At 35.7% G+C, this 15,000-nt stretch overlaps 1 protein-coding gene across 1 annotated transcript in view; it reads right to left on the bottom strand.

Annotated features, from left to right (window-relative positions):
• Nucleotides 1–8,317, bottom strand: part of LOC144981137 (stimulated by retinoic acid gene 6 protein-like) — a 40,654-nt gene extending 32,337 nt beyond the window's left edge. Inside the window, exons 1-2 of the mRNA XM_078929283.1 lie at nt 8,265–8,317; nt 3,398–3,846 (exon numbers count right to left, since the gene is read on the bottom strand). Of these exons, the coding sequence (XP_078785409.1) occupies nt 3,398–3,573 (176 nt within the window). The 5' untranslated portion in view covers nt 3,574–3,846; nt 8,265–8,317. The remainder of the gene's footprint in view (nt 1–3,397; nt 3,847–8,264) is intronic.
• Nucleotides 8,318–15,000: the final 6,683 nt, after the last annotated feature.

Genomic DNA, 15,000 nt, shown 5'->3' with positions numbered 1-15,000 from the left:
AACGTCACTCACATATACTTGGCCGATACACGTGTTTCGATGATCTCCATGTCTTCAGTCGGCATAATGTCCGTAGTGTGTGTGCTTTATTCATCACACTACGTACAGTATCCGACTGAAGACATGGAGGTAATCGAAACACGTGTATCGGCCAAGAATATGTGAGTGACTTTATTTATATTTTACATTAGCTCTAACCAACACTATCGAGCACTCTGGTCCCTACAAGTACCCACCAACATTCATATATATATATATATATATATATATTATATATATATATATATATATATATATATATATATATAATATGAATGGATTCACACACTTATATGGCCGAAACACATGTTTTTGTGGATTCTATCCACGTCTTCAGTCCATCATCCATTCATCCATTCATATTTTATATTAGCTCTAACCAACGTTATCGAGCACTCTCGTACCTATAAGTACCCACCAACACTCATATATATATATATATATATATATATATATATATATATATATATATATATAACAACGCCACTACCACATTATCTCATTCGTACATAGCGTTTCATTTAAAGGGGGAAACCCGAAACGTCCATTTTATTTTCTGTTTTCGTATATTAAATTGAAGCTTATATTCAACTTCACATTGTTAATTACTTCTCCAAGCTTCGAGCAGAAACATTTACATTACCTAAAAATATGTAAGGCTAAATTAACGTGAAACCTAACCTGTATGCAAAAAAAGGTTAACGTAAAAACGAGAGAAAATGAATCGATAATAATAATAATAATAATAATTGAGCTTTTATATAGCGCAATATCCACTAAATGCGCTCAAATCGCTTTACAAGGGGTCCCTGGTCAACAGCAACATTTAACATGTAGGACGGGACATGACACCTGTTAGGCGATATTACAATTTTTCGGACAAAGACAACGCTGTTAAAGATCAGGTACTCATTTTACACCTGAGTACGGTGAGAGAATGTGAGTAAAGAGCCTTTTCCAAGGACTCAACTATGCGCCGAGCGCGAGGTCGAACCCAGGACTTTCCGATCCGAAAGCGAGTGTCATACCACAAGACCACATAGCCGCACACAAAAGGATTCCCCTAAAAATCTGTAAAATTACGCCCCCCTTTCGCAACGGCACCGTCAGATCCCGTCGCCTCGGCATTCCATGAAGGAATGTAGATAATCCATCAAACAGGATGTCTGATGTCAACAAGAATCACCCATGTTGTCCAATGTGAGCAAACTGGGGGTTAATAATCTTGCTCAATGAAAAAAAAACAAAAAACAGACGAAAGTGCCTGAAGCGGGGCTCGAACCCGGGACTTTCCGGATCACAGTACAATGCCTTAACCACTCGGCCATTTCGTCTCTGTAAAGTAAAATGAAAGTGAAATTAAACCCCACCTGCATGCGAAAACAAGGTTTTCAAAAACGTGAGGAAATGAATCGATACATTCACAATGATGAAAACAAACAATCAAATATTTATGATATATCGATTATAAATCAAAGAGAGAGAGTTTTCTTCCCCAGCATATCAAAATGTCAAATCAAAGAAAGATTTGATGTTTGATACGCATGTCATCAAAACCCGATTCAGACTGATAAAAAGCTTCTTTTTTTTCTTTTTTTTTTTTGCCAATTTGTCCATAGAAACTTTTTATCCAAATATGTATCCATAAAAAGAACTCATAATATGTGACCCTTCGCCTCAAAACGGTATTAAGTCGGGTTGGTTAAGATGTTGAAAAATTGAATTTATAGCCAGAATATCAGACTTGTGTTGAGTTTTTATGTTTTATTGAGGAGAATGTAAACGATATTTTAGGGTGCTAATGCCAACAATTTATATTTTTGAACAGTTTAACATTTAATTCGGCTTTTAAGCATATTATGGTTCGTTCCGACATAATACCGTTTTGAGACGATGGGTCACATATTGTCAAAATGTCTCAAACCTGAGACCTCAATCAAGTATGAAGTCCCAGGGTTGAAACTTTTTGAACAAGTTAAAATCCATTTCAATCGACGTGTACATAATATCATTTTACAGGTCTGATAACCGGAAGGAACAATAGGCCCGTTTTTACACTCTTGTAATGGAGAACATTTTGCTTTGTGCATGGTATGAGAGCGGCAACAATCAATGAGACCAAAACAATTTGGATTATCAGACCTGCGAATAATACACTTTGATTTTAATCGTTAGATATTTGGATTAAAATAAACCAATTTCTGTCCAAATCGAAAAATATATTAAATGTGTTTTTTTTTTTTTGGGGGGGGGGGGGGGGTTGAGTGTTTTTTTTTTGTTTTGTTTTGGGGGAAGGGGGGGGGGGGGTTGGTGTTTTTTTTTGTTTTCGTTTTTTTTTTTTTTTGGGGGGGGGTTGACACAAAAACTGAAGGTGATTTATAGAGATGAATGCTCATAGGTCATAAGGTACAATCTGTAAACAAAAGATATATATTATTATTGTCACGGTCGTGAAGTCAGCCAAGCGTGATAAATTAACTTCCAATATTTGCAATCTTTATATGGTTTGTGGGGTTTTTTTTGTTGTTGTTGATTTGTTGGGGTTTTTTTCTTTTCTTTTCTTTTTATTTGTTTGTTTGTTTGTTTTTTTTTTGTGTGGGTTTTTTTTGAAGATATGTAGCTGGATATAATATAGAAAATAAAAAAGACGATATATATATATATATATATATATATATATATATATATATATATATATATATATAAAAATTTTTAAAAACAAAATCCATGAAATAATAGTGCTCAACTTTTTGATAAAAGGAGCTATTTATAAAATATTTCAAGTATAATTATGATCAACATCTACAATATTATTGTTTCGAGCATTCGCTCTCATCAGAAGATAGATAGATAGATAAATAGATAGATAGATGGATAGATAGATAGATAGATAGATAGATAGATAGATAGATAGATAGATAGACAGACAGATAGATAGATAGATAGATAGATAGATAGATAGATAGATAGATAGACAGACAGATAGATAGATAGAGAGATAGATAGATAGATAGATAGATAGATAGATAGATAGATAGATAGATAGATAGTTAGAAATATATATATATATATATATATATATATATATATATATTTATAGTTAAAAAGATATATATATATATTATATATATATATATATATATATATATATATATATATATATATATATATAGATAGATAGATAGATAGATAGATAGACAATAAGGGAGGATGGGAGGGAGGGTGGGAGGGAGGGTGGGAGGGGAGAAGTGAGAGAGGGAGGAGAGAGAATTCATGAATATTTCCTTCCGATTACCTAATTATGACAATCTATGCACCAACAAACAATACACACAATGAAATAAAACAGGAGACTGACCGTTCTAAAACCCAGGACTTTGATACCAGCTGGAACTCGTTAGCCAAATAACAGCACGTTGAGGTCATCAATCGATCACCAGGCTCAGCACCATTATCATCCACGACTCCATCAACAACGAAATCAGCGTCATCATTATCGTAACCTTCATCCTTGCCTATCACAGCAGTTGTCATTTCCAAGGATGCAAAGATACTGGCGACATCCTTATCACGTGTGCAATTTTATAATAATATTATAGATAGTTCGAAGTTGACGTCACTCAGGTCTTTGTTATTGTTTTTTGCCATCCGCATTTATGAGTAATGCTCACTAAACTGTATTAACCAGACTATAAACGATCATGGAGACACACAGTTTTGTGAGTTGGCCAGTTATACTTCCGGATGGCAATGTTATGAACTTCTTAGCCAAGTGCATACTATCTATACTGATCACAAGTGCTCGAACTTAACGTTAAAAACAGGACGAGAATGGTCAAAAGACTAGAATAGAAATCCAAATTAATGCTAGTAGTCATCTTTTCCTGTTGAATTCTGAATTATCCCACTCAACTTTTCACGATATAAAACTAAGTACAATTTATATGAAAACAATAGAGCAGTATAATTAGGTGCCCATAACGTAAACAAAGGTCTAGAAGCACATGGCAAACCACATGTTCCTGTCTTGACAGCTCAAGTTCCAATGTAAATTATAGAAAAAAAATAACCTTTAAAATTTGGCTGTTAGGTGGCAAAAGAAACACATATTCATAAATACTCGATCATTCATCAAATAATGTCTAGATATGGATATTTTATGGAACAAAAGGTAAAATTTATCAAAAGTTACAGTCTATCTATTTTTAGACCAGAGCAAATTATTGCGCTGGTGTGAACAAAACGAGAATTATTCGGAGCCTGATTTTCAGAATAATTTAGTCTTATATTATTATTTCTGCAACTGTTAGATTTTATGTAAACATATTTTCAATACTGAAAGTGTATTGCCTACAACTCAAACTACAAAATTGGGAGACCTATATTGTGCGTAAATTATTCCGGTCCCTAACGGAAATCACCAGCAACTTGTTATTGTTTACGTTTGGGGCACCTAATTATACTGCTCTATAGCAAGTTAAGTTGAACAGAGTACTTGAAAAATATTCAAATTTTCACCTTAAAAAAACGTTTAACTACTTTTTAAAAAAACGTAGGCCCATGGAGCCGGAGTTTATCTCAGTTTCTATAGCGTGAAACGGATGATAGCAATTGCTTGCCACCCTTCGAATAGGATGCTAGTCTACTGCAAAATTACTTTCCGCCATATCAAACAGAGCTAACTATCTAATTATTGCTGGATGGACGGGGAAGGGGGGTGGGTGACAGAAAAAAAAATCTCGACTTTACCCGGGATCGATTTTGGTCCACTTTACGTGTAAAGCGAGTGCTCTACCAACTGAACTATCAGGACCCTCATCACATCTACTCTAACAGCTACTTTAACCCTTTCCTTACCAGCCATTTTCAGAATTTTCCCCATAATTTTACACCCACCCAACACAAAAATAGAATTTTCTTACTCAAACTGAAAAGCAACAAATACATTCTATGCACAATATTGATCAGCAAAATGAACTCTACAACACAGTGTCACGTTTTTATAGCTAGATCTATAATAAAACATTTTCTTTAAATTGTGTGATTTACAGTGGCGGTTCTAGCCTATTTACAGTGGTTGGGCAAAGAGGATTCGGTCATATATATATATATATATATATATATATATATATATATATATATATATATATATATATGATATATATTTTTTATTTTTTATTTTTTTGTTTTTTTTTTAATAAAATTTTTTTTTGATTTTTTTTTTCGCCTTTAAACAAAAAATATTTCAACCACCAATAATCACATTCACAATGAAATGACAATACCAGTAGATTTTAATTCTTCCAAACGTAATCAAAAATGAATCACGAAAGAGAATACAACTAAAAAATAAAGCGACGAGACATAATGCGACAACACCTTGACAATACAAGTCCATTTCCTTCACTCGAAAAATTAAAGAGATGCTTTAATCCCTCAACGGCGATATTAATATTGCTTTTACATATTTCTGGTTTTCAGTAGTACGTAGTAACCTTAAAGTTTTCATGGAGAAGCAACAACAGCGATATGACTCGAGTTTCATTCAGAGCTCAAATTGCATAATTTTTACTGCTGTCTTGGTGGTCAGAATGATTGTGCCGGTGGTGGTAGTGGTTGGAATAGTGGTAGCGGTGGTGGGTGGTGGAGGAGGAGGAGGAAGACGAGGCGGTGAGGGGTAATTATGGTAGTGGTTTTGGTGGTGCTGTTGGTTAGAATGATAGTTTGTGGAGACGATGACGGAAATTGTATGGTGATGTTGATATTGTTTTTATTTCTATTGTTGTACTTGTTGTTAATATTGTTGTTGTTGTTGTTAATGATAATGATGATGATGATGATGATGATGATGATGATGATGATGATGATGATTATGATGACAACGACGATGTCGTCGACAATGATGGTTACCATACGATATTACAAAATTTATTCAATCTTAGGCTTTCGCCAATTAATCATACAATTTGATGACCACATACATGAAAGTGGAAAATAATGGCAAATGGGACCAAACAATAAACTGATACCATTAATAACCACCAAAAAAAAATACAACAATAGTAATACCACCAATACGTACAATAATAATAACAATGATAATAATAATAATAATAATAATAATAATAATAATAATAATAATAATAATAATAATAATAATAATAATAATAATAATAATAATAATAATAATAACAATAATAATAATAATAATAATAATAATAATAATAATAATAATAATAATAATAATAATAATAATAATAATAATATATAATAATAATAATAATAATAATAATAATAATAAATAATAATAATAATAATAATAATAATAATAATAATAATAATAATAATAATAATAATAATAATATATACCATCATCATTACTACTACCACCACCGCTACCACTATACCACCATCACCATCATTATTACGTTTCCAATTATTTTTTCTCGTTTTTTAAAATTTGATATCTATCAAAACAGACGAAAATTCCGGTGATTTTTTTAAAGGGTAGTTAAAATATCTACGATTTTATTAGCCCTGAAAACTACGATTTTTATTTTCCTATCTAAAGTAGGCAGGTCTGCTATGACAAGTATCAGTATCAGTTCCATAGTCAAAATAAGACAAACAAAAACAACGTTTATTTAATATTAGGCTTTCGCCAATACTTCATACAATATAATTTAAGACAAAATAATGTTACCAATCTCTCCTCATGTATTCGTTTGACTATCGTCACAATAATTACCGTGTTATCTTTGCTCCTTACCCAACCAATCCCTTGCTTCCCGCCTCTTCATCGCGAACCATCTTATGTATGTATTAGCTTCAGGACGGGCAAGTACGGAATCTGCCCACCCTTCCGTATTTCCTCTATAACTTAGAATTCAACTATCTCCTTACTCAGAAGAGTATTTCTCGTATACTAATTCAATTGTTGAGAAAACCAAAATGGTGGTTGTATTTTATATATTTATTTAGTCGTGACTTTTGAATAAAAGTGTTTTGTTTTATTAGAGGAAATACAATAGAAAATTACATTGTTTTGCAAAAATATTTAGTCTGGCAATAAAAATACAGCGGTAATTACTTTAAGAATAATAAAAAAAAAAAGAATTAACAAATTAATTTGTTAAAAAACAAAACAAAAAACAACAACAAAAAACAACAACAACAACAACAAACAAATAAGAAAACAATTTAAATAAATAAGTTTTGAGAAACACTAAAGAAAACGAGGGGAAAAAAAAGAAATAATTTAAATGGATAAACAAATATATTAAAACAACACAAACTAATACTAAATTGATATAATATTAGTAAATTAATAAATTTAATTCAATACTGGAACCTTCCCAGCACAAGTAAGGCAATAAATAAGAAAAAGTTCGTTTGCCAAAATCTCTATTTAGTGTACACTGTTAATAAGGTGGGCTCATTTGAATTAGCCCGACCTAGTACTAGAGAGGCCAGACAGCAAAATCACCGTCAGGCGACGTGACGATGAGATGACGATGTGGGCGGAGTGGAGTGGAGTGGTTGGGGGGGGGGGGTGATAAAAAGAACAGGAGCGTATCCTGGTTTATGTATTACGGGATGCATGGTGATTCGCAATCTATCAAAAATACACACAAATTGATTTCAGTACAAAGTATCAATTTTAAGTAGTAACTTTTGAAATTATCTAATTTAGATTTGATTATTTCGGACCTGGTAATACAGCATATAACTTGAAAAAACAGGCTGGTATTTGCCCACCCTGCCCATTATTACCAGCCGTCCCTGGTGATTTACAAAAGAAATCTGAATGATAAAAGTGCTGGTTGGATCGTAACGAATGTAACGATTTTCCTTCACTTGGTAAGGAGAGAGTTAAACAAGGTAAGAAACTAAAAGAATTGTCCAGTTGAAATGAACTCTGTCTCTCTCACAAATTACTCAACAAAGTCTAAGTATAAAACACAAAGTCGCCAGACAAACGTTTATAGACCTAAATATATCATGGACATCACTGAATGTAAAATTTAAAACGTGTGATTAAACGAACAGTGAAATTAAAAATTAAGGGAAAAAAGGGGGAGGCGGGGAGGGGGGGGGGGGTAATCACAAAGCAATTCACCGACACATTATATATATCTCATTGATGTCTTACAAAGTTAGTAAAACAAAAAGTAATGATAATCATTCAGACTTGATTTTATATATAATTTGGTAATTTAACACACCTGGCCAATTGATTGAACACGCGAGACAAAGAACAGAATGAATAGCATCCAATGAAAAAACAGTAAGAAAAACAAACAAACCGATGGCCCAGTTGTTTAAATCGTGTTAGATTTACAATAAGCCTGTCTTAAAACATAATTTAAAACTTCTGGCCAATAGGCTTCAACAGTCGTGACGTCACTTCCCTCAACGCATAGTAAGTTAGTAACTGGTTCTAAACTATAGGAACAATGGCGGATGCCCTGATGAAATACTTCTCCGAAGAGCATAAAAAGTGTATCCAGAGGAGAAAAACATTGTAAATCTGATCATGTTTTGACTTTTATACATTCTGATCACATGACATATGAAAAAGTTCTAGCCAGCATGAAGAATAAAAAGTAGCGATTTTCTTTGTTTAGAACCAAGCTGCTGGTTGCTGGGCGGACGTGGCATCAGACTATTGAATCCTATTGAAGAACTAAAGAAAACGGAGAATAATAACAATACAATCCAGCCGGAAGTGATTCAACAACACATCAATCCATGGAGGTTTGAAAAACAAATAATCCTTTAATGTCAAAATCACGTATGTATGTGTGGTTTTGCGCTATTTATAGAAGATAAGTTGTTGTTTTTTAATGTGATTTTCCGATCTATTCTATAAAAACCACGTTTTTCGATATGGTTTTGCGCTATATAATATCACGATTTTAGGTGCTATATTCCGATATATTATAAAAAATGGTTTTGCTTTATATAACATCATGGTATTTAAATGTGATTTTCCGATCTATAAAAGTTTCGGTTTTTAGCTATCCAATCTATCAGCGAGAGTAAAGAAGAATGATAACATCCGGTAGAACCAGTCGCTCCACCGACACATTAATCAGCCATGTCTGACAAAATAAAACTAAAATCGTGATCGTGTTTAAGTGTAAGATTCATTAATTTATTTGTGAGCACAACTACACAAATTATAGGTTTGTAAAGCGCTTTAAGCTCATGTAGGAGATGTATACGTGCGGCTATGTGGTCAAGTGGTAAGACACCCGCTTTCGGATTGGAAGGTCCTGGGTTCGAGCCTCGTTCGGCGCATAGTTGAGTCCTTGGAGAAGGCTCTTTACTCACATTTCTCTCACCGTACTCAGGTGTAAAATGAGTACCTGGCCGTTAGCAGCGTTGTCTCTGTTCGAACAGCCGTTATGTCCCGTCCTACATGTTAAATGTTGCTGTTGGCCAGGGACCCCTTGTAAAGCGCTTTGAGCACGTTTAGTGGATATTGCACTATATAAAAGCTCAATTTTTTAAAATATACGAACGAGGAAATGTTGGAGAAGGTGAGAAAGGGAAGAATGTTGATCGATACCATCAGAAAGAGGCAGTTACGGTTTCTGGGACATGTGCGGAGAAGAGACGGAATGAAAAAAGGTTGGTAACATCTGGGATGATCGAAGGAAAGAGAGCTATCTAGAGGAAGACAAAGAATGACACATCTAAATAACCTAAGAATGGCCAAATTAATGTGATTTAAAAAGCAACACAGATTTCATGCGCACCGCAGAGGATCGTGATTCGTGGAGACAGCTGACCGGCAACGTGCTCAAGAGTACAAGCCACGATGGATAATGATGAAAAATTATCGTTTTCAGCAAATGGAACACGTAAATAAAATAAAAAAAGGAAATTTATATTATCCAGTAGAAAGCAGTTGACGGACTCGTATATTGAGCTTTATATAGCGCAATATCCACCTGTTAGGCGATATTACAATTTTTCGGAGACAGACAACGCTGTTAACGGCCAGGTAATCATTTTACACCTGAGTACGGTGAGAGAATGTGAGTAAAGAGCCTTCTCCAAGGACTCGACTATGCCCCGAGCGCGAGGTTTGAACCCTGGACCTTCCGATCCGAAAGCGAGTGTCATACCACTAGACCACATAGCCGCACATGTATCAGTGATGTCTCTGTAAAAGTTCTTTTAGCTAATCAAAAAGCGAAAGAGGAGAGAAAAATATCATCAAGCGTGAGTATTTTCACCAAACACATACTCAGTGATGTCTGACAAGGTAAAAAAATCATAATAGATTTTTAGAGTAAGATTCATTAACTCTATCCTTACCAGCCATTTTCAGGATTTTCCCCAAACTTCACACCCAACTAACACAAAATGAATTTTTTATCACTCAAACACAACAGCAGTAAAATTTTTGCGATACATAATTTCTTTAGCAAAACATGCTCTACAACACACTGTTCATTTTCTTTAAATTGTTTGATGTACCAAAGAAATTTGAAAAATAAAACTGTTGGTTGTATCGTAGCAAATGTGACCATTTTCCTATAGTTGGTAAGGAGGGGGTTATGGAATGAAATGAGTTTCTGAATTATTTGTACGAGTAAACACCATCTAACGTCACTAGGTATATAAACATAAATTCTCGCCTGTAAGTCTAATTAAGCACACGTAGTGAATTTTGCGCTATATAAAAGTAAATCGAACTACTAAAGTAAAAACATTTATATTATTATTATTATTATCCAACAGAAAGCAATTCACAGAGCCCATAAATCAGGTGATATCTCTTTAACAGTGCTTTTAGCTAATCAAATAGCGAAAGGGGAGACAAATGTCATCAGGCGTAAGTAGGTATTTTCACCAAACACATAACTAGTGATGTCGGACTATGTCAAAAATTCGTGATATATTTTTTAGAGTAAGATTTCTTAAGGAATGAAATGAGTTTCTGAATTATTTGTACGAGTAAACACCATAATCTAAACTCACTGTGTATATAAATTCTCGCTTGTAAGTCTAATTAAGCACACGTAGTGAATTTTGCGCTATATAAAATTCATTGTTTTAAGCAAATTGAAAGACTAAAGTAAAAACATTTATATTATTATTATTATCCAATAGAAAACAATTCACGGAGCCCATAAATCATGTGATATCTCTTTAACAGTACTTTTAGCTAATCAAATAGCGAAAAGGGGAGACAAATGTCATCAGGCGTAAGTACGTATTTTCACCAAACACATAACTCACTTCACTGACGTCTGACTATGTAAAAAAACCCCAACAAAACAACATAATCGTGATTATGGTTGAGAGTTTACATTGAAAGACAAAGGTAACGAAAGGCGCTGATAGGTGGTTCCCATTGAGTGTATCGTGTTAATAAGAAGAAGATTAGATGCGATGACCATTCTTTGCTCCGCCCGGTGACCATTCCTTGCACTCGGAGCGACAAGGTTAGGGAAGGAGGGATAAGATAATGTAGTAGTAGTCATCAATTCCAGGGAGGTGTGTGGGGGGGGCGGCTATGTGGTCTTGTGGTATGACACTCACTTTCGGATCAGAAGGTCCCGGGTTCAAGCCTCCACAAGGTTAGGTTAGGAGGGATAAGAGAATGTACTCGTAGTTGTAGTCATCAATTCCAGGGAGGTTGGGGGGGGGGGGCTATGTGGTCTTGTAGTATGACACTGGCTTTCGGATCGGAAGGTCTCGGGTTCGAGCCTCGACAAGGTTAGGTTAGGAAGGATAAGATGTAGTAGTCATCAATCCCAGACGAAGGCGGCTATGTGGTCTTGTGATATGACACTCGCTTTCGGATCGGAAATTCCCGGGTTCGAGCCTCGACAAGGTAAGGTTAGGAGGGATAAGATGATGTAGTAGGTGGTCAACAATCCCAGGGGAAGGCGGCTATGTGGTCTTGTGGGAGGACACTCGTTTTCGGCGGATCGGAAGGTCCCGGGTTCGAGCCTCGCTCGGCGCATAGTTGAGTCCTTGGAGAAGGCTTTTTTACTCACATTCTCTTACCGTGCTCATGTGTAGAATGAGTACCTGGCCGTTAACAGCGTTGTCTCTGTCCGAAAAAAAATATTATTAAATCGCCTAACATGCGTCATGTCCCGTCCTAAATGTTACATGTTGCTGTTGGCAAGAGGGACCCCTTGTAAAGCGCTTTGAGCACGTTTAGTGGATATTGCGTTATATAAAAACTGTTTCATTCAACCTGTTTTGTTGATAAAGGGGAAACCCGAAACGTCCATTTTATATGTTTTTGTATATTAAATTGAAGCTTATATTCAATTTCACATTGTTATTTATTGCAATGACAATACACATTTTTCTCCTTTTTTTTTGCCAGAAAACTTTTACTTCAATATCGATTGGTTTTTGTTTGTTTTGCTTGTTTTTTTCGTTGTTTTTAAAAAATCAAATTTATTAAATCTGTGACATCTTATAAACCATGGGTTTCAGACATTTTGACAATTTGGAGTAATTTCATCTATTGATACATGAGGGAAGAGCAACAAAACAAAACAACTGCGTTTTCCGGCCATTTTGAGAACATGAAAAAGATAGATGTTTTCTCGGAGTTCCATCATCGGCAACAACATTAACATCATCACTATCGTCAACATACAGCAATATCAACAGTATAAAAATTATCAACAAAATCAATATCAAAGCCAAAGACTACGACGACTACCACAAAACAAACCACCACTACTACTTCTACAATAACAGTAACAATAACATAAACAACAACAACAACAACAAAAACAAAGTTGTCCTTAAAAGCTATAAAACTCGTATTATCAAATTACGCCCTTTCGCCACGACACCATAAGATCCCGTCGCCTAGGCATTCCATGAAGGAATATAGATAATCCATCAAACAGGATGTCTGATGTCAACAGGAATCATCCAAGTTGTCCAAATGAGCAAATATGGGGTTAATAATCTTGCCTAAGGGACAAAAAAAAAAAAAGGAAAGTGCCTGAAACAGGACTCGAACCCGGGACCTTCCGGATCATAGAGCAGTGCCTTAACCACTCGACCACTTCGCCACCCTGTACCTAATATAGTAAGAGTTTATTCATTACCTGCGACATTGAAAGAAACAATAATATAGTTATGGTTATGATCACACCCCGAGTATCACGTATCACGTACCACCTACTATCACGCAGACCTACCAACCCTTCACATTCCAAAAGTGGAACCAGAAGGCCTGAAAATAGGAATTTAAGACAAAAAATAGGAATTTCACCTCTTTCACTTTCACCCCCCCCCCCCCCCCCCCCCCCCCCCCCCCCCCCACCCACCCTCTTTGCTCTTTTTTATTCTTACCATTATCATCATACATTTTTGAAAATCGGAATTTTAGAGTCAATGACGGAAGAATAGTACAAAATGGAAGAGCGAAAATATGAATGATTCCGCCAAAAGCGGAAGGGTTGGCACGTCGTATCACGTGAACGGCTAATTCAAATAGGATTAATCTTGGTGTAAACAAAGCAAATCGCTCAGAAAATAGTTCACACCAAAATAATCCTTCTAAAATTAGCAGCTTATATAATAGTACCAGATAAGTAGTAGTCTAGTCCTTCAGAGCCAGTAGGCCCATGGAGCCGGAGTTTATCCCGGTTTCTATAGCGTGAATAAACGATCAATAGCAATTGCTTGCTACCCTTTTGATAGGACGTTCTGGATGGAATCTATCGCAAAGTACTTTCCACCAGATCTAACAGACACAGCTCCCCAATCACTGTCGGGTGGACAGAGGTGAGGGGAAGGGGGGGGGGGCGGGGGGTCAGAAAAAAAATCTCGACTGCACCCGGGATCGATCTCGGTCCCTTTGATTGTGAATCGAGTGCTCTACCAACTGAGCTATCGGGACCCCCAGATAAGTAGTAATAGGTGATATTGATGGTATAAATATAACTCAAATAGGATTCAATAGTCTGATGTCACGTCCGCACAACGAGCAGCTTGGTTCTAAATAAAGAAAATCGGTTCCTTTTTTAGTCTTCATGTTGGCTAGAATTATTTCACATGTCATAAATTATGTATAAAAGTCAAAACATGATCAGATTTATAATGTTTTTTTCCCTCTGGATACGCTTTTATGCTCGTCAGAGAAGTATTTCATAAGGGCGTCCGCCATTGTTCCGATAGTTTAGAACCAGTTACTAAGTTACCATGCGCCATTACGAGGGGAGTGACGTCACGACTGTTGAAGCTTATAGCTGGCTTTGTGGTTTTGAATGACACTCGCCTTAGGACGGTCTGGGCGGCACATGGTTGAGTTCTTAGAATAGTCCATTTACTCACATTCTCTCACCGTACTCGGGTGTAAGATGAGTACCTTGACGTTAACAGCATTGTCTCTGTCGGAAGAAAATGTAATATCGCCGTAAGAGGCGGCGTGACGTCTCGTTCCACATGGTAAGTGTTGTTGCTGACTTTGGATCCCTTGTATTTTGTAAAGCGCTTTGAGCTCTCTATTGTTGTTCGTTCAATGTCGCAGAAGCCAGAATCAAATCGTCTTATATGAGCTGTGGTCAACTTTGTTGTTATAGTTGTTGAGGAGATATTGCACTTAATAGATGCTTAATTTTTCAACAAAAATAATAACTGCTTTCTACCCCCACCCACCCCCCCCCCCCCCCCCAAAAAAAAAAAAAAAACCCCAGAAAAAAACGAAGAAAAAAACAAAACAAAAACAAACAAACAAACAAAACGCAAACGTTGGATAGAGTTTTACTTTATGTCAAAGTACTCTCCGTCAATTTTCACATACCCGGCTACCCAATCACGGTATGAATGATGGACAGAAGGAAGTCAAGTGAGGAAGAGGAAGAGGTGGGGGATGGGGGGGGGGGGGGGGAGGGGGGTTGGGACTTTAGTAGCTTGATTACCAATGCACTCGTCTCAGTACACAGGAACGGTTTTATCTCC

This window comes from Berghia stephanieae, chromosome 10, assembly GCF_034508935.2.
Source record: "Berghia stephanieae isolate SIO BIC M18660-M18661 chromosome 10, UCSD_Bste_1.3, whole genome shotgun sequence".
NCBI lineage: Eukaryota > Metazoa > Mollusca > Gastropoda > Nudibranchia > Aeolidiidae > Berghia > Berghia stephanieae.
Note: the sequence above shows the minus strand (reverse complement) of the source record. Positions and strands in the feature narration are given on the sequence as shown.